The sequence below is a fragment of the Mytilus galloprovincialis genome, chromosome 6, assembly GCF_965363235.1.
Source record: "Mytilus galloprovincialis chromosome 6, xbMytGall1.hap1.1, whole genome shotgun sequence".
Taxonomy (NCBI): Eukaryota; Metazoa; Mollusca; class Bivalvia; order Mytilida; family Mytilidae; genus Mytilus; species Mytilus galloprovincialis.
Window position 1 is genome coordinate 74,089,900 of NC_134843.1, and position 24,868 is coordinate 74,114,767.

General features: G+C 30.6%; 2 protein-coding genes across 7 annotated transcripts in view; one reads left to right on the plus strand and one right to left on the minus strand.

Annotated features, from left to right (window-relative positions):
* LOC143081025 (RING finger and SPRY domain-containing protein 1-like) overlaps window positions 1-24,868 on the minus strand; it is a 66,646-nt gene that overhangs the window by 4,063 nt on the left and 37,715 nt on the right. The window lies entirely within an intron of this gene.
* LOC143080305 (uncharacterized) lies at window positions 1,684-18,746 on the plus strand. 6 transcript variants are annotated; one of them, XM_076256065.1, is made up of 2 exons: window positions 1,684-1,787; window positions 13,995-18,746. In XM_076256065.1, exons 1-2 carry the CDS (start codon window positions 1,745-1,747, stop codon window positions 15,548-15,550), a joined length of 1,599 nt encoding a protein of 532 aa, XP_076112180.1. In that variant the 5' UTR covers window positions 1,684-1,744; the 3' UTR covers window positions 15,551-18,746. The 6 variants fall into 6 exon arrangements, with proteins under 6 accessions (XP_076112180.1, XP_076112179.1, XP_076112178.1 ...); XM_076256064.1 differs by lacking the exon at window positions 1,684-1,787 and adding an exon at window positions 4,454-4,585; XM_076256063.1 differs by lacking the exon at window positions 1,684-1,787 and adding an exon at window positions 7,779-8,107.

Genomic DNA, 24,868 nt, shown 5'->3' on the forward strand with positions numbered 1-24,868 from the left:
AATTCACCAATTAAACGTTAGGAAAAGAAAGATATCCATGATCTGTGCAAGCAGGGCTTACGTATGCAGTGTGGAAATACATTTGGAAAAGATAGATATCCCTGATCTGTGCATTATAGGCTAAGTATGCGGTGTGGAAATAATAATAAAGAAGTCAGACGTTACATTTTATTACCAAAATTAAACCATTTGAAGGCTGACGTCTTCTATACATCCTAAGAGAAAGGTTCAGTGCTGAGATTAATTTGCAGATCTTATCACTTATCCAAATTTAAATGTCCTCCCTGAAGATTGACATTGGAGCTAAATGAAAAGTTTAAAAGGACAAAGAAATATTTTTACAATCCATACATATCATTTTCTACATAGGGGTTATATTCTCAACTAGGCATATTTTTATGTTATACTTTACCTTCAACTTTTAAGCATTACAAATTAAGTCATTATCTCAATATTTAAACATTTAATTTTATTTTGAGAGGGGTACATTTCAAAGTTGTAAGATAGAAAATGGAACTAGAGGAATTAAGTAACAAGTTATACCTGTCATTAACTGACTTCTGTCTTTAAATTAATGAGGTGAATATGTTCCTAACATAATGTTTTATTGGTTAGATGAAAAGGGCTTTAATCCTACTTGATTTTATGTATGTTAAAAGCAGCATGATAAATGCCTCCCCAGAGTTTTACTTCCAGTATTCTTTCTAAGCTTAGATGGATAGATTTTTTACATGCTTCATTCTTATATATATATCCAGTCTGTGGCAGATACAGAAATAAACAATTAATGAACATTTTTTTAATGTTTTTCTTTTTAGAGCATACAATTTTGAATTCTTGAATATATATTTAAACCATGTCAATAATGTCTGTGTCATTTTGGTCTCTTGTGGACAGTTGTCTCATCTTCTTTTTTATATTAACAGTCTTAACAAGAAGCTGAGCAGCAAAATATAATATAAAACTCATTGTTGCTAGGTTGCACGAGTTTGCCAAATTCCTTTCTGGCTGATTTTTCTGGATATTCAAAGATCGTAAAGTTTTACCCCATAGTGTCTTTTTAAACAGTTGATTTAAAAAGGAACTAAATAATATACAAATAAGGCAGCAACCATTTGATTTTCTGGGGGGGGGGCTATGGTTTCTTTTGGAAAAAAAAGTTTGTTTCCAGTTTTTGGAAAAAAAATAATTTGTTTTTGATTCCGAGAAAAAAAAATTGTTTGTTTCACCCTCATGATCAGCTACCACTATATGTAATGCTAAAATTGAAAGAAAAAAAAGCAAATGGTTGCTGCCTAAGACTTACAACAACTGGAATGAAGACACAATGACCATTTGCATACATCGGTAACCTTTTTTTTTCAAACTGATTTTTTTTAAATCCATACAAAAGCTTGCTGCAATAATTTAATAAAGGTCTACTGTTCATTATCAACTCTGAGATTTGCCCTTCCACTAATTGAACTTCATGATTTTAAATTCTTACAAGAAATTAAAATCAAACTTGTATTTTGTCAAAGATCAACTAAAAAGTTTAGAAATCAGATCAAAAGTTTACAATAGATACACTTAAAACTTGTCAAAAGAATCGGCTCAATTAAAACTGTCTACATAAGGACTTGTTAGCGGGGGTCAGGGGTTTCAAAAGTTCTTAACAGCATTTCAGGTCTCTATTGAAATGTGAAAGAAGCATTAGTCATTTCAGTTTTTTGTAAATTGGAAGTTTTTCTACAAAAATATCAAGATGTTTGGACAGAATTCCTCAGTAACAAAACTTTACCAAGTTGGTAAGTTAACTGTCTTTTTTACTTTATTGTTCATAGTAAGTTTCTGTTAGTGCTTGAAGACTGATAAACTGTTGGTAGGTTTTTAACATTACTTGCAGTATTCTTGCATATAGGTTTAATTGCTGTAAGAAACAAAGAACATGTAGATAACCAATGCCCTAGGCAATCCTAGTCAATTAATGTTGGAGTAGAATGTGGCTAACTACAATATGGAGTAGAATGTGGCTAACTACAATCAGTGTTCGAACTCACAATCCCAGTGTCAACTGGCTAGTTATCACAGTAAAAGAAGTACTTGGACAACTCTGCCACTTGGCCTTGTGGTGCTACTAGAAAATTTGTATTATTTATTTGCTTTATTGAACAGTGCTCTCAGAGTTAAGTAATAAACTGTTGGCACAACTGTCACTCACAGGTATCTATCTGTCTCATCTATCTATAATTTGATAATAAAATGTGAATCTTAAAATTAAAATAGCAATACTTTCACATGTAACTTATGCAAGATACTCAAAGTCACTGAACCATTGCTGAAGGAACAGGGCAAAACGATTTATGAGATAAATGATATGAAATTGATAATACAACTACATGGTTTAACTTAAACTGACCTCATCACAAACTTTAAACTATGCAAGTTTCCAAGTCTATGTAGACCACTTAAACTGACCTAATCACAAACTTTAAATTATGCAAAAGTTCCAAGTCTATAGACCAGTTAATCTCCATGGAAATGAGATGTACCAATGCTTATACTACTACATATAAAATATCATACCATAAATCATTCTCCTTTAACTGACCTAATTACAAACTTTAACATTCAAACTATGAAATTGTCTTTAAGTCAATAGACTGAAACATGCCAGAAACAGCACACTTAAGTCATGCTTTTGACTCCATCAATGCGAGACAATTATGACTCAGAATGTATGATTTTTCTAGTTTATACAGTGATTTGCCACGCACAATAGGCTTCTACAGTAAGCAGACTTAAGATTTTACAAATTTCAACTATATAAATAAATATTTAAATTTAATGATGCTGTTGCTAGAAAACATGATAATAATACTGCATAATCCATGTTAAAGCCATGAACAACCTTAAATATATTTTTGCACCATTAAATATATATTTGATAGTTCTGTCACAACAAAACATGACACTAGCTTACATTTATATCTGTTAAAAAAGGCCGCTATATTTCACTTTGAAAACTTGTATATTGTTGATGCATGATAACCACTAGATATATTTGATGGCTGTACCCCTATTCCAGACATTTGTTAACATCTTTTGTTGTTTCGTTTGGTCCACACATTGTTGTCAATAAAATTGAATTTTGTGCAATTGTTATACAAGTGAGAGGTTTAGATAGCTATAAAACCAGGTTTATAAATTCACCATTTTCTATAAAAAGAAATGCATGTACTAAGTCAGTAAATATGACAGTTGTTATCCATTTGTTTGATTGGCTTGAGGTTTTGATTTTGTAATTTAATAAGAGACTTTCCTTTTGACTTTTCCTTAGAGTTCAGTATTGATTTTATTTTCCTGTTTATGTATATAGTGGGTCTAATTACACTTATGTATCACTGAGTGTCTTAAGGACGCTTATGATTGAAGACATTAACTTTCGTTATATATCTTTGTATGCTTAATCTATAATAGTTGATATAAATATGCTATGTCCTATAACAATTTTATATCAATGTAAAACAAGTTTTCTACCAATTAAAATTTCAAAAAGTGGTGACGTAAGATACTAGAGGGACAGTCAAACCCATGGTTAAAATAAAAAGACAAACAGACAAATAAAAGTACAGACGACACAACATAGAAAACTAAAGACTAAGCAACACGAACCCCACCAAAAACTGGGGGTGATCTCAGGTGTTCCGGAAGGGTAAACAGATCCTGCTCCACATGTGGCACCCATCGTGTTGCTTATGTTAATACAAATTCGGTAAATAGTCTAATTCGGTAGGTCACATATCGGATATCATTTGTGAAATGGTTATTCCGTATGGTCAACCAACTGGTGATGGCGTCTGTAAAATTTATGAAGGGATGATTTCAACTTTACCATTTGAAACTCTTGGTTTAATAGCTTTCAAATTTCTGTCTGTACATTTTGTAATGTTAATAGTGAACAGGTGTAACAAAAGCATTACAAAATAAATAATTTAAATAAAATTGCAGCAATCTGATTTACTATAAAATTCTATCTCTTATTTGTTTGAGCATGTACCAAATTAGCATAAATTCAATAATCATATTTAAATTATTTACAAATTAATTCAAGGAAGATGTTTCAAATTTTTGCAATGAAATATAAGATGTATGTCAAATTAATTTAAAATAAATTAACTTAACCAAAAACAGTGTACTTTGCCATATAAAATCTGAAAAAAAATCTGTAAAATTTTAAATCCTTGAATTTTAAATTAATTTTAAATTAAAAGATTTTAATATGTATTACTGAATATTACCATAATTACCTTAGATTTCTTTTATTCTTTACTACATGTTCTATATGGGATTTTTAGGGGTGGTGGTAATTCCTTTAACAATAGTTGTAATTAATGGATAGAAAATCTTGTGTAAATACAAAAGCCCCTTTTAATGTTGCATAATATCAAATTATATTTTAAAGTCAAATATTTTCTATCAATGTTTGAGAAGGCTATCATGTTCATTTGATGTATATTTGGTAATTGTATATGAGAAGGCCAAATAGATAAGTTCAACAAAATGAATAATATGTTGGAAGAACACTTTTCAATCCTTCAGAAAGGTGAGTGCCATAATTTGAAATTTATTCCTTACATTAAATTGTCAATTTCAGATTGATTTCTTTATATCTATTAATCTGCAAGGTAAATCAATTCAAAATTCAAAATAGAAAATTTAACTTCTGTTGTCAGAATAAACGTTTAGACACTCTTTAAATATGTATCATTTTACATTTTAAAATAGAAACATTCAATAAGATATTTGAAAAGAGATTCAAAAATTTGCAACTAATAGTGATAATATCATTAAAACATGACTATAAAAGATAAACAATTAAACAGATGGTTATTAAAGTCATCATGACATTGGACTTTGAAAATATTGATGTTCAATAAATATCTTTTCAAAAACTATTATTTTATACATTGAGGAAGAAAATATAACAATGATATTCCACGTGTCCTATTAGCAAGCAAATAGCTATATGTATCCTTGGATGTTTCCCAGAATAGGGAAATGAAATTAAAAAAACTGAAAACAAATCATTTACAAATTAAGAAAATTAATGTACATTTCACTTTTGTTTCATTTCCATATGGAAATTGACAAATTTTGTAAACCATTACACTTAACAATTAAAGTGATAAACACTTTTTGTGTTTTAAAGTTATGGAATCCATTTTTAACACATCAAATTATTATTCTTTTAATTCTAAACAATACTTATTGAATAATAATAATGATAAACCTAATTAATCATAAACAAACTAATTTCAATTCTAATTTTGTTTGTTTGATTTTTAAAAATAAACATTCAAGTTTGCATGCACCAAATGCACCCATAGAAAGCCCCTTTTCTAGACCACTTTTGGTTCATCCTTTCACTAATGAAAATGTTTTTTTTTAATTCCTGAAATTTTCACATTTAGGTTCACAATTATCCCATTATTTTAATTACTGCCACTTTTAATTAACTTTATGAGATTTTGAAAGGAATGTATGACTTGTGCTGTACATTGTCGTGACTTGAATGTTCAACTATTTTCCTTGTTGTTAGAGACTAGTTTAGAATTTCTTGAGTGAGTGACGTAAGGTTCTGCTTTACATATTTGCAAGTGAGCATATTATTGTTATAGCATATTACTTAAAAAGACTTTGTTTAAGTAGATAAGTTTAGGGAGCTACCATTTGATTTTTATGGGGGGGGGCTAGGATGAAAAATTTTGTCCTGCATTTTTTTTTAGTTGTAATCTCTGTCCTGCCTTTTTATTTTTCACTCTATTCGGTCCTGCCTTTTTTTTACCTTAATTGTCATCCTGACTTTTTTTTTTTTGCAAGTGTCTCATCCTGCCTTTTTTTTTTTACTCAAAATTCCTGTCCTGCCTATTTTTTTCAAATTTCATCCTAGCCCCCCCCATAAAAATCAAATGGTAGCTCCCTTAGTGACATAAGGTTCTCTCCCTTACATAATTACAAGTGAACAAATTAATATGTTATAGCTTATTACTTAAAAGACTTTCTTTAAGTAAATAAGTTAAGTGAACTATAGACAGGCTAATCTACTTAAGAGCTCTGTACAAAAAAATAATGGACAATATTACACAACCTTTAAACCCAAATAAATAAAATATATTCAATCCGTTTTTACACAGATAATATCATGTATATTTAATCACCAGCATTTAAAACAAGTGAAAACAAGAGCTAAAAACATAATTGTTCTTGATGCTTCAATATTAGATATAACTTTTAAAAGTCAAGGTCAAATGAATCTTGTTAGATACACCTTTTAAAGGTCAAGGTCAAATGCATCTTGTCAGATCAATATGAAATTTCTATATAAAAGAATTTATTGCTATTTTTTGCATTTTTCGTTTGATCTTTTTTTTGTGATAATTTTCATATCATGCTACTCGCTTCAGATGGAAAAATTATCACTATAACCTTCGCAGACACGTGGCGTTGCTAACTAAATTGACAACGTCGTCATACGTAAAATAGCGATAAACAGATTATCATTGGTCATCTCAACTCGATTGCCTTTCTCGCTTTCGCCAGCCCCGCTCAAGCGAGAAAATCAATCTCGTTGAGATGATCAACAATAATCTGTAAATATTTGACTTATCATAAGTCCTTTTATAGAACCATGATCAAATCCATTAACTGTAGCCACAGTTAGATGTCTTGGTTAAGTGTAGTTTTGATAGTATAATGCAACTGCTGATATACAAACAGCAACACCTTATAGCTGTTTGTTCTCTGAGTTTACTCTAGATGAGTTAAGATCCAATAGATACATGACTTTGTATATCAAAATGATCAAAGCTTTACTGCTGAAAAAATGGGATGTCAATCAATAAACACAAAATAGGTGTTGGATCATGTTCAAACAGCAACCCACCAGCATAAATTCTGAATAAAATAATCTAAACTTGATGCCCAGATCAATATTTGTAAAAATTTTCTGAAGTCAACCTCTCAAAAAATTACTGAAATATTAGTTGAGGAGAAAAAGTTTCTCCATGAAAGTATATATCATGGTTTGAAATCTACTGAATATGTAAACAATTTATACACAACTAAGTTATGGCATGCACTTCCTAAGAATCCTAACCATTAGCCCATTAGCCATATTGGTATACTAAAGAAGGATAATTTCCCCATGATATTAATTTAAGCTTTTCAATAACTTTTTTGTACAATAAATGATATATCAATTTATATAAGTAATGAGGTAAATTATTTACTTAACCCACAATAAAAAAGTTCCTGTCAATACCCATTACAACCACAGGGGGTTGTAAAATACTCCTTTCTATACTTAGTAGAGGTGTACTATACATGTACAGTGCCAAGGTATACTTATTTTGTTTGTCTATAGGTAAAGAAGAAAGAAACATGTGTTAATTTTTCATCCTTAATTATATACTGATCAAATTCCTAAATAAATAAAATCATGTTTAAGAAGATAGACAGTATCGAATTAAAACTGTCAAATCTTGTTTGGTTTTGTCAATCTTTCTGAAAACTATCACATTATCACAAATATACAGTGTCATTTCATGCAAAAATATGCCCCGACAATCCTATTACAAACAGTATTTAAAGATCTGCAATTTCATATCATAACATCACGTTAATAAATGCTACGCAACATGTAACATTTTAAAAAGTGGCAATCTTTATCATTGATCATCATCCGGATAGTCTGATCGTTTATAAATCATCGTAACAATTGACTTGATTTGCATATTAATGTAATAAATAGTTCAGTTCATACAATACTAATTAACAACATAACAATTAAATTTGCTGTGTAACAGTTTAGCCGGTGATTCTTTATAAAACTCATTCAATAATTCTGGCACTGGAGTAACTACCGTTCTAATTCACAACTTTTCTATAACCATTTGATGTACTCCGAGAAACATGGATTTCCGTTGAAAATGCTCTTAAAAGATTGATTGAAGAAATAGAATTTTATTACTTATACTATCTTGTGGATATAAAAAATTATTCAAAATGTCATACTCGGAACTTATGCTTTCTGAAAGCTCAATCATTTCACCAATAGAGCAGTCAGGTTAGTACAGATGTATTCAGATTTAAAGGATTCTAATTTTTATTCTGCCTTGAAAAAAAAGGAAGTCAAAATTGATGACAATTGTTAGAGAATTTGAGAAGCCATTCTAACTACATTTTAAACTTTCAATGTTTATAAAGAAAGGGATGGGTTCTCAAAATAACAAGAAAATTTTACAAAATTTTGCAGAAAAAAATGTTCATCCTAAATCAGTATAATTTGCAATTAATTTTAAACTTTGGTGAAAGATTTCAAAATAGTAAAGTGATAAAAGAATACATTAAACCTTGCCTTAGGTTTGATCTGACTTTGATCAAAGACAAGCAATCTAATCATTTCATTGACAAAATTATAACAAAGACAGCAACCAAACAAACCAAGGTATAAAAGCATATGTATAGACAGGTTTTGAATGAACAGATACATGTAAAAACAAACATAAAATTTCCCTTTAAGAAAGACATTGAAAACTAGGGGCTCTAATGAGCCTGTGTCTCTGGACTGTCTATATGCATCTATGATAATGGACACTCACCTACGATAATGGACATTCATCTATGATAATGGACACTCACCTACGATAATGGACATTCACCAACATTGTAAACTAAAATATGATTCATGACTAAAATCTCTTTTTTTGTTAATCTTGCATTGCTGATTATTATTTCTTTTTATTTCTCTCTATCTTCTATAGTTTTCCCAAAACATAAAAAGGGTAAAAATCGTCATGTAAGGCCGATAACTCCTTCAAGTAGACACCTAACAATCTCATCTAAGCTGACCATCTTGCATATGGTGTCTTGCTGATCATTTCTAATTTCTAAAGTTTCTTTGTTATTTAGTTTTGCTTTATAAAGTTTCTTTGCTGATCATTTTTTTTTTAAAGTGTTTTTGTTGATCATTTTTGCTTTTAAAAGATTCTTTGCTGATCATATTTTGTTTTTAAATTTCTATCTAAAGTAGTTTTCAAGATTATAGTCAATCATCATTAAAGGGCAATTACCCCAATAGGGAGTTGACTAAAACATTCTGGCAATATAAATTTGTTTTTAAAAAATCCTACACTGCTTTTTTTGTAAAACATTTTCCAGATTTTTCCAAATAACCTCAAGCGCTACCCATTTATGACATTTTTTTCTAGCATATTTAACTATTCATAAAATGATTTAATGTACTTTGGTACTAAAAATTAAAATTCCACTCATAAAGATAAATATAATTAAAATGTGTCATTCCGGCCTCTTTGTTCTTTTAATCTGTTAATTATAGCTAATTTCCACTTTACTCTCGAACAAAAACTGCTATCCATTGTTGTAAGGCTAATTTCTAACGAACAATGCGGTAGTTTTGACTTTCTAATTATTTTGTACTCATTAAAGTAAAAGTATTTTTGTAACTAATGTAAATGCTAAGAAGAAAATTTAAATGATTTTCCAAACAACGAAATACGTAAATAATTCTTTTTGTCCACAAGTTTTAGTTTTAAAAGATTTTATTTTGATAACTGGTTGTAGCAATCAATATATACCACAAACTTCTTATTTTTACGTAAAAAATTGACACATTGGATTAAGGAAGGACACTTGCTGTGATTTCAAAACGAGGAATGTTAAAACTAAAGATTTTATAAATGTTTGATTAGTGAAAATTATCGAATATCGAATAAACATTATCACTTTATAATATGAGGATTTAGTGATTTTTAAAATTTTCAAAAGTCAACTGTTTGGGAAGAAATACAATAGTAAAGAGCAGAAGAATTCACAGATCATTTGTTCCACTGGGCTCCTACCAGCACTTCTTCTGCAGATTTTGGAAATAAAACACATTTTTGTGTAAAGACACTACTTAATCTGTTAAAATGTATCAAATTAGAAACCAGATGGAGGCACCATTTTATGGAGATTTAAAAACCAATAAAATCCTGGAGATGGATTATGATGGTTAGTATCCATGGCAACCAAAACACAGTGATCATAATATCAATGACATTGACAGAGTTAATTCAATTTTCAAAACATTTAAGATTTTTTTTCTCCATTTTATTTGACTACTTTTTATGATTTTTGTTCTCATGTGTATTCATGAATCAATAGAATTTTTTTCTTACATTTAAAATAACTCCAAAAGTGTATTACAAAATAAATATAGCCATTATTTCATTGTTTTCTATTAAAGGCAATGTTAAGTCTATTTTTAGAATATTATATTACTCTAATTTGGAAAAAAATTAAAACTATGTTATCAGTAATACAAATCTTTATATCTAGAATCACAAGATAACTATCTGAGGGTGCAGATGGGGGTCCTTTATTTCTGTATTTAATTTTTGGCTTATTTTTCTCTATACTTTATATTGTAGCACCATTATTCTCTATTCTTAATTTTTGGGCATATTTTTTCTATTTTCTCAGTTTTATGGGACCATTTTTTCTGTAGATTTGGACCTTTTAGTCCCTATTCTGTGAAATCCATCCAGACCCCCTATCTGGTATTTATGCTGATAACAATCAAAGCAATAGGATATAAATTGCCATGTTTCATACATGTTTATATTCTACTAATAAAATACAATACAAGAAGCAATTTAATTTTCATGAACATGACAATTAAGGCATCGTGTGCCAGGTATAGTTCAGACATTTTCTACCTCTAAAATTACCAATATACTTATATATAAATCAGAAACTGTGATCTTTAAAAGATGGGTTACATTTGATTAAGGGGTACAATTTCTTCTAAATCGTCATGTTTGACCCTATCAAGCAAACACCTGTATTTCAGTTAACATATCCATTTCCTAATTGACTCATTCAGAATAATTTTGTAACTGGTTACCAATGCCTTAAATGAGTATGCTTAATGCCCGTAAAACGTTTTATAACTTATCTATATGGGTTTTCTGGTTAAAGAATTATACCCTTCGTTTTTACACTGCAGTCTAGGGATAAATACTCTTGGCAAAAGCATATAGTTACATTGGAAAAGCATATCTAAGGCAGCAACCATTTGATTTTCTGGGGGGGGCTATGGTTTTTTTTTCTGTACAAACTTTTTTTTTCGCCTGCGGCGAAAAACAATCTATTTTTTTTGCGACAAATCGAAAACAATTTTTTTCTTTCAATTTTAGCATTACATATAGTGGCAGCTGAGGGTGAAACAAACAATTTTTTTTTCTCAGAATCAAAAACAAATTATTTTTTTCTCCAAAAACTGGAAACAAACTTTTTTTTCCAAAAAAAACCATAGCCCCCCCCAGAAAATCAAATGGTTACTGCCTAAGTACAATGGGTGGACCAGTTTCATACAAACTGGATATTAAGCAAATAGGTAAGAAATATATGTTTTTTTATCTTTTGTTTTGAAGATACCACTTCAAAAACATTAGAAGTAATATATAATTTCATGATTTGAAGAAATAAAGTGCCACCCCTTAATCCAAAACTAATGTTTTTACACTTTACATGGTTCAAATAGATAATAAGTATAATAAGTTATCATTAAAATAAATTAATTTTATATCCGATAAAAATTAAAAACTAGCCATGATCAAGAACTCTATTGAAATTGAAAAAGTTTTATCAATATGTCTCTCTATTCAGTCAAATATCATTTTTTTCTGACCTTGACCACACTCAATTGGTGTACGGCAACTGTAGACGCACTAAGTTAAAAAGTTAAAAATCTGCTGTTCATTTTTCTTTTAAGGGATAATGTATCATTGCCCCACACTATATCTCTTTAAATTCATATTTAAGGGTCCATTGCACAAGAGCCTGTAATTCAGTGGTTTGTCATTTGTTGCTGTACCGGGTATATCATATTTGCATTTGTCATTTTCTGGGCTTTTTATAGCTGACTGTAAAGTATGGGTTTTGCTCATTGCTGAAGGACATTTGGTGAAATATAGTTGCTAACTTTTTTGGTCTCTGGTGCAGAGTTGTCTCATTGGAAATCATACCATGTCTTCTTCATTCCATACACCCCCCTTATCTCTTTACATTTATTTAAGAATCTAAAGGCATTTATCCAATTAAATTTGAGAAAAACCTACAAGTCAAGGTCAATTGTGAGCTGTTTCCACAAGTAACATCATAACAAAAGGTTTAGACTTTTTTTGCATAATGGTCTAGTACTAGATATTTAGGTTAGTAAGTCATATGATTTCTTAAGCTAATAGTCATTCCACTATAACCCCAATTAAAAAAACCTTTCCCAGCCCCACAGCAATAATACTAAAAATAAATGTAAAAATGTAGAATAAGTTTAAAAACTATCTCACGAACAAAATGCATGACACATATCAGCTATAAGATTATGCAGAAAGAGTTTAACACTCTCTCTAACCAAAACAAACCAGAATGTTTTCATTCTCACGTCAACAACTCAGTTAAATCTTTTAATCTTATTGTGTTTCTTTGTTAATTTGTAAAAAAAGTCTTAGTCGTCTAAATTTTAAGGCATTAATATATTAAAACCGATTAAAACAAATCTAACTAGAAGTCTACCGTGTGTTTCAGTTTATATTTTCTAGGATGTTTCTAGCTACGATTTTTGATATTCTGATAGCATGCTGTCAAAACCTCTGGCTGATCATTATTGGGATCTGTCATTTACTTAAATATCTGTTGCCATGTTAATGAGACTTTAAATATTTTTACAAATTCATGGCACATTTGACATTAATCAAAATGGATACCGGTACATCAGAAGTTGATGAGGAGGATCAAAAGAGAGTTTCTGATGCTAAAAAGGAAGCAAGTATGTCAGAAGTTGATTGTGATGTGAAATCTTATTAGATTGAAACTCAATACTTGAAATTAACATATTTGATTTCATTTTCTAAAATTTTTATTCACATTTTTTATGAGCTATTAATTTAAGCATGAAAATAAACCATTTTTGTATTTTTCAAATTTTATTGCAGTGTTTTATCTTTACACTTACAATATTCATGTTGAGGCCTTGTAAAACTTACTACATGTATATGTTACGTGGTTTGGCTCATTTTTGAGGCTGTACCATTCCCAAAAGTTGCTGACATCTTCATCATTTTGTCTTTGATGGATAGTTGTTGATATTGGCAATCATACCACATCTTAATTGTATATTAAAAAAAAGAAAACATTTTGATCAACATGCAATTTCCAAACCACTTTTTACGGACACAATCAGTGCTGAAATTCAATTTCATAAACTTCATTAGAATTTCTTTTCACGATACTAAAACCTAATTTACTGATATTAATTAAATGTACACAATCAACACTGTCTATAAAGGTATAAATTATGTTTTCTAAGCTAATACATAAACAACTGAACATAAAATGAAATTTAAGATTTAAAAAGAATAATAAAAATTCAATCCTTTATTATCACTAAGAATTAATTTAACCAAAATATTAGTCCCTCCCTAATTGGGTGTATGTGAATCTATGTAATATTGTTATACACTACATAGATACAGTTGAAATAAAGACTCAACAAAAAATCCTCTAATGGTAAATTGAGCTCATGGTATTCTATTTACGATTTTAAGCTAATGAATTGGCTTTTAAATTATTGTGTCTTGTTTACAGTTACAGGATAGTAAAAAACTACTGTGTGTAAAAACGTCTCACAGTAATACATTTTTGTACTTTGAGTTTGCTTTAAAAAAAAGTAAAAAGAAAGTGAATATTTTACTAACTGTAAAATGCCAGAGAATTTTGTTGGAAGACACTGAAAATGGATGTTAAAATTTATCCACAAATATGAAAAATCCTCAAACAGCTGATACTATTTTTCAATGGAATTATATTTTGAACGAGTTACCATTTTTCAATTGGATGGTATTTCAAATGTAAGATAATGTTGGTATACATTTTTTCTTCTTTTTTTACAGGTAACTTCTTCATTATGGACTCAGAACAGCTGGTGTCCAATCCGTTTCAGACCATGAAGGAAGAAGCAATGGACAATGCCAAAAAAGTGTCATTGACAGAAAAATTAACAAGTGTAAAAAATAATGTGTGTGAGAACCATCTCTCAAACAAAAAATCTAAACTTCAGAGGGATATCAGTCACACATTGAAGCAAATTCATAACAATGCCAGTCAACTAAGATACGAAACAAAAGTCTATGACATCCGTAAGCAGAAAACTGATCTAGAAAATGCTAAACGTTATCAACCCTTTAGAGATTTCAGTTATGATGAAATGCAGTTAAAAAATCAAACAAAACGACTTGGCGTTGTATCGCAGTCACACTATTTAGATAAGAGACAACAGTTTCCTATAAGAGGACGATCTGTCAATGATTTACATCCTAATGCTGTAGTCAGAGCAGCTCGTCAAATCTATCATCAACGACAAGTACAAAGTCGGCAAGAAGATAGAAGTCGGAGAGGAGATACATCAACTCCCGGTACATCTATTTCATCCGCTAAAAGTAGAAAAAGTTTATTGGGGCGAAGAAGAGATTCTAGATCGGCGCCACCTATGAAAACACCTGCATCATTAAATTTTGAAGACAATTCAACAAAGCTTCCGTCGTTAAGTGATAAATCAAAAGTTAAATTTGCTTTAAACATTAAAACTCCAGAACCAATGCAAAGAGCAAAAACATTTCATCCTGGAATGCAGCGAAGACAATCAGTTTGGCAGGATAGTAGCGATGAATATGAAGAAGATGACGAGGAGGAGGAGTACATAGATATTGACAAACTCCGATCGGTAATTTTTAAAGACAAATATCCACAACCCGTCAAAAATGGTTATGATACACCAAGAACAATGGCAAGCTTTCAGTCATCAAATACATCAAGAAGACCAACTGAAGAAGACTTGAAAAAACAACAACAACAACTGCAACGCAAAATTGATGATTTTTTCGGACATTTAAATGCCCATGGATCTGATATTGAATCTGATGATGAAATAGACATTCCTCAACCTGAGGTTAAACCACCAATGTCAAAGGCAAGCATGTTAATGAGCATCTTCGCCAAGTCTGTTTCGTCCAATAGGAAGAAGGAAACAGAGAAAGACAGGTTAACAGTAAATCAACCTGAATTAAAAATTACGGAACCAGAAAGATCAAAGTCTTCTTTATCACAAAGGAGTAAATCTCCATATACCGTGAAAACGGAACCAAAGAAACCTGCAGATTTGTGGAAGTACATTAAAACATCAGTACAGAGAGGTGAAATTCAACGTTGTCAAACTCCTAGTAAACTTATTATTGAACAAATGACACACCTGGACTTAACAAACTCGGATAAAAAACATATTCCACTCAAATCTGCCAATAGGGCACTCAGACATACTCCAACATTCAAAATGAGACAATTAGTTCAGCAAATGCAACGAGATAGAACAAAATATGAACAGTTTGAAATAGATCAAAAGAAAACTAAAATGCAGGACGAACAAATGGAAGGAATAGAAATTATGGCATAAACGTTTTCAATACAATTCCCAAAAATGAACCAAAATTATTTCAGTGCTATTATTCTTACATTAATTTGGATTATACAAAAGCTGTGAGTGCTAAGGTTAGTGTCAATATTTGTAACAATTGGAAAAAACATGTAAAATACAGTGTTTATTATATAAATGCAAACAATAGATTTACATTTGTACGTTTTTGTACGAGAGTGAAAAATGAGTACAGAGTTATTCAAAGAATGTCTTATCATGTTTGGACAACTACCGTAGTTGTATTTTTCTTCCATTTTTTACTTCAATAAAAAAAATGGAAAAATATCATGTTTAAATCCACATAGATTTATTTCATTGTCATATCAATCATACATATGGGTTCATATCAATCATACATATGGGTTCAGGTGCTTTCAATCAATGCCAAATTTTCATTTTTTTTCTTTTTAAATTATTCATATTGATATAGCTGTTTTGTGGTGTGTTGATCAAAGAAATATTAACATGTCCTTACTTCCCCAAAATAAAGTTTATTGTTCAAAAGACTCAAATCATTTATTCATGTACATGTACACCTTCATTTTATTTGGTGTAAAAAGATGTATCTACATAAATAATTTTGTAATACAATGGTGTCTTTGTTCAATATTTATTCTATACACTATGCTGAAGTCCGGGGTAGATGCTCACTTTAATAAAATATTGAAACATGTTTAAAAGTGGTAAACAATGAACTTTCTGAAGAAAAATTAACTCAACATATTCATTCTTATAAGCACTTACAGTAAAATATACATTGAAACGAGAGAAGGAACTTTTGATGAATTGTTTTGTGATTAATTGAACTTGATGCAATATTGGATTGAGTTGCAGATTTTCATTGACATTGCCTTAAATTCTTGTGAAATAATTTTTGGTGATGATTATTCCAACCATTGTGATATAGAACTATATATATCATGAACCAGAGATACATAGAACCATAAGTTAATTGATCAAATAATTGATTGATGTTTTAATGCCACTTTTGTGATATTTTGTGAAGGGTCAGCTTTTCTTGACAGACGAAACAGAGTGCCAGGAGACAGCCACTAACCTTGGGTATGAAAACTGACTATCTTAGTTACTGTGGATTCATTAAAATTCACTGGATACCAATTTTCGTGGATTTCTTGAGTACAGAATCCACAATAATTGGTATCCACAAAAATAAATGAATCCAAAGTAATTAAGATTGGAGTCTAAGGCACCTGTCACATGCTAGGTCAGGCTTACAATCTCAGTGTTGTCATCCAGTGATACAGTAGTTTGTATACTCAGAATAATCAGCCCTACAAGCCCCAGTCATAGGCCAAAGAACAGACAATATGATGGACAAATCAAATCAATTAAACAACAAACAACAGTCTACAAACACTCACAACAAACATGACTGAGCCAAAAGAACTTCTTGTGTACAATTTGGAAATTAGTATGGCGTTCATTATCACTGAACTAGTATATATTTGTTTAGGGGCCAGCTGAAGGATGTCTCCGGTGCGGGAATTTCTCGCTACATTGAAGACCTGTTGGTGACCTTCTGCTGTTGTTTTTTTTCTATGGTCGGGTTGTTGTCTCTTTGGCACATTCCCCATTTCCATTCTCAATTTTATTCATCAGAAAGAAGGGGTGACCTCAGCTACAAGTGGACTGTAGTGTTGAAATATGATTTACAATAACATATGACAATGTGCCTAAAACTTTTTGTGTAATTTAACCACAGTCATAATCATTTAGGAGCATAAAAATGAAAACTTTAGTCACTCAAATGTCCCAAAAATGTTGTACAATAAAAGTATGGTATTCAACCTTCAGTTTCTGAGTAATTATTGATATTCTATGCACTAAACTTAAGACAACGTTACTCGAAAACAAAATATAAACCATAGTGATTGATGGACAGACATGGGTAAAAGTATATGCTCCTTCCACTTTCGTGGCAGTGCTTAAAAATTATTCAGGTCAAAAACTTTTAAATCATAGAACATTTAATCCCATACAAGGTTTAAAACATTTAATCAGGTGTTTTTCATGTCTGCATTTTCGTAATTAGTTTTTAAGCAGCAGTTATACTTTTCTGCATTGTATGAGGTTTCACAAATTGTAACTGTTCTCATTAAATTGTGACACCTTTTTAATTCTGCATTGAAAATTATCACTTCAAGCCATTTTAATTCTTGTTACGGATATATTCTAGTATTTTGTTTAATTTAATATGAAGCTTTAAAACATAATGACATCAAAGACCTAGCAACATGACCAAAAAAAATCTGAACTTCCGATTCAAAGACTGCATTTAAATGTCATTCATACTTATTTAATCTTTTATTAATTTACAAGAATTATTAGTTTGTCTGCAGAAGAATTGGGGTTATCGGCAGGTACTTGGTTTCTTCACCAATAAAAAATTGACAGTATGAAAAGCCTGGGGTCCCTGAAAAACTGAGGATTCCTGGACCTGATTCCAAGCAAAAAATAAAACTTTATACAATGAATTATATAACCAGGTGCTCCGCAGGGCACAGCTTTATACAACCGCAGAGGTCGAACCCTGAACAGTTGACAGGGTATGGACACAACATTCAATCTTGATACAGATCTGAATTTGGATTGTGATCAAATTTTTGACATAATATGAGTTTCTGACACAAAACAAATGTGAAGATCTTACAAATCTATTGCGCAATATTGTGCAATTAAAGATGTCTTCTTCAAACCTTTTCAAAAATTTGGGGGGAAAAAATGAAAACTACTACAAGGAAACAAAATGCGTCTTCGGACGACGACACAGACGGCGAGGCAGAAGATGACCCAAACGACGACACAGGCGACATGATACCATTATACGATGCAAAATTTTTTGTGGCGGTCGTATAAAAACAGGTCCAGGGTTCCTCATCGTTTTTTCAGAAAGTTATGTAATGTATTTTATCAAATAAAATGTTGTATGTTGTATGTTGTTATCAAATGAAATGTTTGTCTGTTTTTATCAAATGAAATGTTTGTCTGTTTTTTATCAAATGAAATGTTTGTCTGTTTTTTATCAAATGAAATGTTTGTCTGTTTTTTATCAAATGAAATGTTTGTCTGTTTTTTCAAATGAAATGTGTGTATGTCTTTCATGAAATACTGTTTTTGTATTTATTTCATTTATTAAAATTTTATGAAAACTTAACACTTAATTTCTAATATGAGTCTTTGACAAAATTTTAAATAACTTCTGCTTAATCCAAAAGTACAAGTTTTCTTTAAAATACAAATCATACAGAAAAAAAAACAATGATCAAAACCATACAGGCTAATTGTTGTGTCGTGTGTACTATTGTTTTTCTGTTTGTCTTTTTCATTTTTAGCCATGGCGTTGTCAGTTTGTTTTAGATTTATGAGTTTGACTGTCCCTTTGGTATCTTTCGTCCCTCTTTTGATATAAATAATATGAAACAATTTGAAAGGAAATTATATTTCAAAGAACACCGGAAATTAGATGAACTATTGACGTGTAAAATTGATTACATAATTTCTGTTTAAATGAAAACACCACTTCATTTCCTACAGTAATATCAGCAATCAATGTATTGCATAAAAAAAAATCTTAATCAACACAGAAAAAAACAACAAAAAAATGCATTTAAACGTTTCTGAAAAAAAATGTCTGTAAAAATAGGATTTGCATTACACATTATATTCACTTGTTGCTAATCTCACTCAAGCTACTAATTTTCATGGATTTCAGGAATTTAAGATTTCAATCAGATACAAAATTATATAGACTTGTATGCAAAATCAAAACAATGCAAACATGAGACAAGTATCCTCTAAGGTTAAACTGAAGTGGATGTTACCAATTGTAGGCAACCATAAAGCCTTCAACAATGAAAAAATCCCATTGATGTTACCAATTGTAGGCAACCATAAAGCCTTCAACAATGAAAAAATCCCATGGATGTTACCAATTGTAGGCAACCATAAAGCCTTCAACAATGAAAAAATCCCATGGATGTTACCAATTGTAGGCAACCATAAAGCCTTCAACAATGAAAAAATCCCATGGATGTTACCAATTGTAGGCAACCATAAAGCCTTCAACAATGAAAAAATCCCTTGGATGTTACCAATTGTAGGCAACCATAAAGCCTTCAACAATGAAAAAATCCCATGGATGTTACCAATTGTAGGCAACCATAAAGCCTTCAACAATGAAAAAATCCCATGGATGTTACCAATTGTAGGCAACCATAAAGCCTTCAACAATGAAAAAATCCCATGGATGTTACCAATTGTAGGCAACCATAAAGCCTTCAACAATGAAAAAATCCAATGGATGTTACCAATGGTAGGCAACCATAAAGCCTTCAACAATGAAAAAATCCCATGGATGTTACCAATTGTATGCAACCATAAAGCCTTCAACAATGAAAAAATCCCATGGATGTTACCAATTGTAGGCAACCATAAAACCTTCAACAATGAAAAAATCCCAGACAGTTTGAAACAAAGAACATTCCTCAATTTTCAAAAATTGGTACCAGTGATAATGAATACACAGTATTAATATCTTTTGCACTGTTGTAGAAATAAATTACGACAAATCATGTATGATGGTGTTTATATCATAATTCAATTTAGTCACCATTCACACTTCATATACAGTATATAAATGAATATCTATATCATAAATTACAGGGGGTAACACAAAAAAGATCATCCACAAGTTTTACTTAACATTCAGGAACTTGGCCATAAATCTATCTTTGGAATGCTAAACAACAAAAGCTGACAATGACTCAATGAGGAAGGTCCAAATTCATTATAATCGTTAATTATCACTGTAAAATTTTAAATGTCTTAATTGGTATGAAGTCATTGGACTATATTGTTCTAAAAAATTTTAAACAAATAATCCCTAACTGGTTACCAGCTTTTAAATTATTTTTTTTTCCAAAGTTTACAAGAGTAACAAAAGATAGATAATGAGAATGACTAATTATACCAAATGTCAAAAAGTCCCTCATCATTCTAGTTTCCAAACCCATGATGGACAGACATATATTTAGTTCATGCAATTTTGTTTATATATGGTTCATGAAAGATATAAACAAAATGATAAAAATAGAGTGATATGTGTTGTTTTGCTTCCTGATAACTGTGAGAGTTTTTTTATTCAAAGTGAATGGAAAAAATATTACAGATGAACTAATTCTGATATATACAAATAGAAATTCAGTCTAGATTTTTTTTTAAATCTTTAAACATTAAAAAAAAAAACTAACTCTAACATACTTGGGAACACCAATCATGTTATATTTGAGTCGTTGCATTTTATTTCTTTTTTTTTTAAATTCGGTAAATCTGCGCCACAAGGTAAATTGTACAAGACCTAATATCAACAATCATTTCATTTACCTTTAAATGAAGTTTTAAATTATACAATTGATATATAATTAACAGTTTTCCTGCAGAAATGATCCCCTAACGAGAGATTGAAACCCTTAAGACATCCTTGAGAATTAATCTTATTACGTTTTTTTATCAAACATTATTTGTTACACTGGTGGATTTACACTGGATTAATGGTAAGCTGTAAAATATACGCTTCAACAGCTTCAAATTGTTAAATTGTTAAATCTTTCGGAGTAATTACAATTAGCTTTGATAGATAGATACACCTGTAAATTCAAAGCCCTTAGATCAGTTGTGATGCACTTTAAACAGGTATGAACTAAGATAATCCATTTGTGGGTTTTAACAGAATGTTACAGTGGGTGGATACATTAATCCATATATGAATTGACCGGTCATCAGAAGGTGAATAAGAGTACATTATTTCAACCATTAATTCAGATCTAAAAGCCTCCTTATTCTTATTTTTATATCAAAACTTAAATCAATATTTTCTTGCTTTATAGGAGTCCATAAAATATATATTGAGTACATCTAATAGTAATTATTTAAATTATCAAGATAAAATTTTTTGTCATTAATTCAATTTAAGTCTGAAAAAAATGAAATATTCCCAACTCTTTCATGTCACTTTTTAGGAACAGACTACCAAATGGACTTTATAAAGTTGAATATAAAAAAAATAATAATTCTATTTTTTCTTTTAATATTTCCTTTTAAATAATTTTAAATACATGATCTACTAAAAGGATAACAAACAAGAATGTGTCCAAAGTACACGGATGCCCCACTCGCACTATCCTTTTCCATGTTCCATGGACTGTGAAATTGGGTAATAATCTAATTTGAAATTAAAATAAGAAAGATTATACTATAGGGAACATATGTACTAAGTTTCAAGTTGATTGGACTTCAATTTTATCAAAAACTACCTTGACCAAAAACTTTAACCTGAAATTTCCACTTTCATTTTCTATGTTCAGTGGACCGTGAAATTGGGGTCAAAAGTCTAATTTGCCTTAAAATTATAAAGATCATATCATAAGCAACAAGTGTATTAAGTTTCAAGTTGATTGGACTTCAGCTTCATCAAAAACTACCTTGACCAAAAACTTTAACCTGAAACTCCAACTTTCATTTTCTATGTTCAGTGGACTGTGAAATTGGGGTCAAAAGTCTAATTTGGCTTTAAAATTAGAAAGATCATATCATAAGCAACAAGTGTACTAAGTTTCAAGTTGATTGGACTTCAGCTTCATCAAAAACTACCTTGACCAAACTTTAACCTGAACGGCCGCACAGACGGACGGACGCACAGACGGACGGACGAACGAACGAACGGAGCCACAGACCAGAAAACATAATGCCCTCTACTATCGTAGGTGGGGCATAAAAATACTGGACGCCACACCTGAGTTAACAGACAGCACATACTACAAACATCTGACTTCTAAAAATAGACACATAAACAATGACAGAGGAGCAATGCATAGCCCAGATAGCCTGAATTAGTACAGGCACAAGAAGTTCATTAAACAATGCTGTGTATTTTAAGAACATTTTAATTCGTGTTTAAAATTTCTCAAACACACCTGAATATTCATGCATATCTATGTACTTGGAAAAAAAAGGGCAAAACATACTCATAATGATATTTATATCTACTATGCCTGGACTATTTTCACTACATTAACTTTCTTAACTATCCATTAGCCCCACTTTATCTGTTATCCTTACTTGATACAGATTTCAAATTTTCAACCTCTTGCATCTATTTAAACATAGTTAGTTTGCATAATTATGTTACATAAATCATTGTCTTATTGAAAGAATTCTGTGTCAGGCTAGGAGTAATCAGTTGTTTGACTAAAAGGAGTCACTGCAATTCCATATCATGCTTTTAAGTAGCTTACTATATAACCATGTCAGCATAAAAATTGTCTTTTTGGGGTATTTCAAATATAAATGATTAATTTCCTACAAAGCTATCAATGAATTATAAATATGTACAAACACACTAAATCATAGTTTATTTTTGTCCCCAAAACTAAAGAATGTTTCTAGTGGTAGATTTGACTTACCAAGAATTTCTACACTTACTTCATTAAATATCACAAGAAACAATTTAACTTCTTCAAGTTCATGGGAGGTCAGACCTCTCAAAGTTCGTGAACATAAGTTATGTCATCTGCTAAATGGAACAAATAAGGACATGCTTCTTTAAAAAGATAAAAAGAATACCTTGCAACAATGCATAAATTTCCAATTCACAAAAGTATGATAAAGAGGGTCTGCACTATACAGTGATCTTAAACTAAGATTCATTGTACTATAGACCACTTTCCAGTTCATCCATCACCGGAAAAAACTCATCAATTATGCACGCCTTTGTGACGTCATTTACCAGAAAGAGGGGGTCGCCTGTATCCCTGCACTATTAACATTCATTAAGCATCTTAGTGATCGTTATTGTGCAGGATAAACTAGAAATAATGGTTGTTCTGTAGGTACTTAATGACAATACCTTAATGACAGCAGTGCTGATTGCCAATTTTGAGAATTCAATTTGCCGAATAATTCGTACAATATAGAATTATAGTTTTTCAACCACTCGCTCAACATTGGAATGGAAGTGACGACACCCCTAAACGCACAAATGACGTTCACTAAAACCAGAGTTTTTGACGGAAATGCATCGAACTCGAAAGTTGTCTATTGCAACAACATATACCAAACATCAAACCCATGTTTTACCATCAGTATTATTTCATGATCACACCTTATAAAAAAAACATGACATTTGGATACTGTAAGTTCAGAGATTAGTTTCTGAATTTAGAATAACAAATCAAAAATTTCTTGACTAATGAGACAGCGTTTTGGGTCTTAAAAAACTGCTTGAATTTTAGATAAAACAAATTGATAAACACTGTACAACACATCAATGTCAAGCTTGTGGCCAAATATGAAGTTATTCTGTTCATTAGTTTTGCAAAAAAAGTGCTTCTTTAATAAAATTGAACATTTTCAAACATTTAGTGTATTGAAAAATAGGAAGTATGTGTGACAGATCTGTAAAGTGTGCAAAATTCACAACTCATGTCTGTCAAACTGCTGATTAAATATGAAGATGTTCAGAGGTAAGGATAATGAAAATATATAATGGATGAAATAATGAACACAGTGTTCTCCCCAGGATTTTTGGATAGCGCTGTGGTAAGCGCGTGATTTTCGACAATTCTCAGTAACTTTGTCGCGGCGCGCGGTTGGTTTGTAATTGATTTGTTACGTGTTTTTCTTATATAATGCTATTGATGTTTTCTCTTGTAATGATGTCCTCATCATGCTCATGGAAGTTACCCCTTTGTTTGCTAATGTTATTGTTTGGATATAGACATGATAGAAGAAAAGTCTTTTTGTCTCCATTGTAAATTCATATAATCCTCATATTATCTGTATATAAAACCCAAGGAGAAGTCTTTTCCATGGTGGGTCTATACCAGACTGCCTAGATGTGAAGATTTCTTATCACTAACAGGTGATGTTGCAGAACATGTAGGACCAACAATAGTCATTGTCAGCTTCTGTGGGAAAGTTTTCAATGACAAGATTGGTATTTTTTACATTTACTTTTATTAACATTTCTAGCAAAGTACAACTTTTCAATAAAAATGAGTATAGTATTTCAAAGGAAGAAATGAAATTGCCCTTTTAATAATATTCAAATCTTATCAAAGACTTGCTTTAATAAAAAAAAAGGCTAAAATATTCCAATTATGAATATGAAAGAAATCCTTTAAAAATATTTTAAAGAGATTTTTTTATTTCAAAGGTGAATTACCAATCAAATACATTATGTATGCCAATTGAAACAACTACCACCTTTAAAGGTTTTGT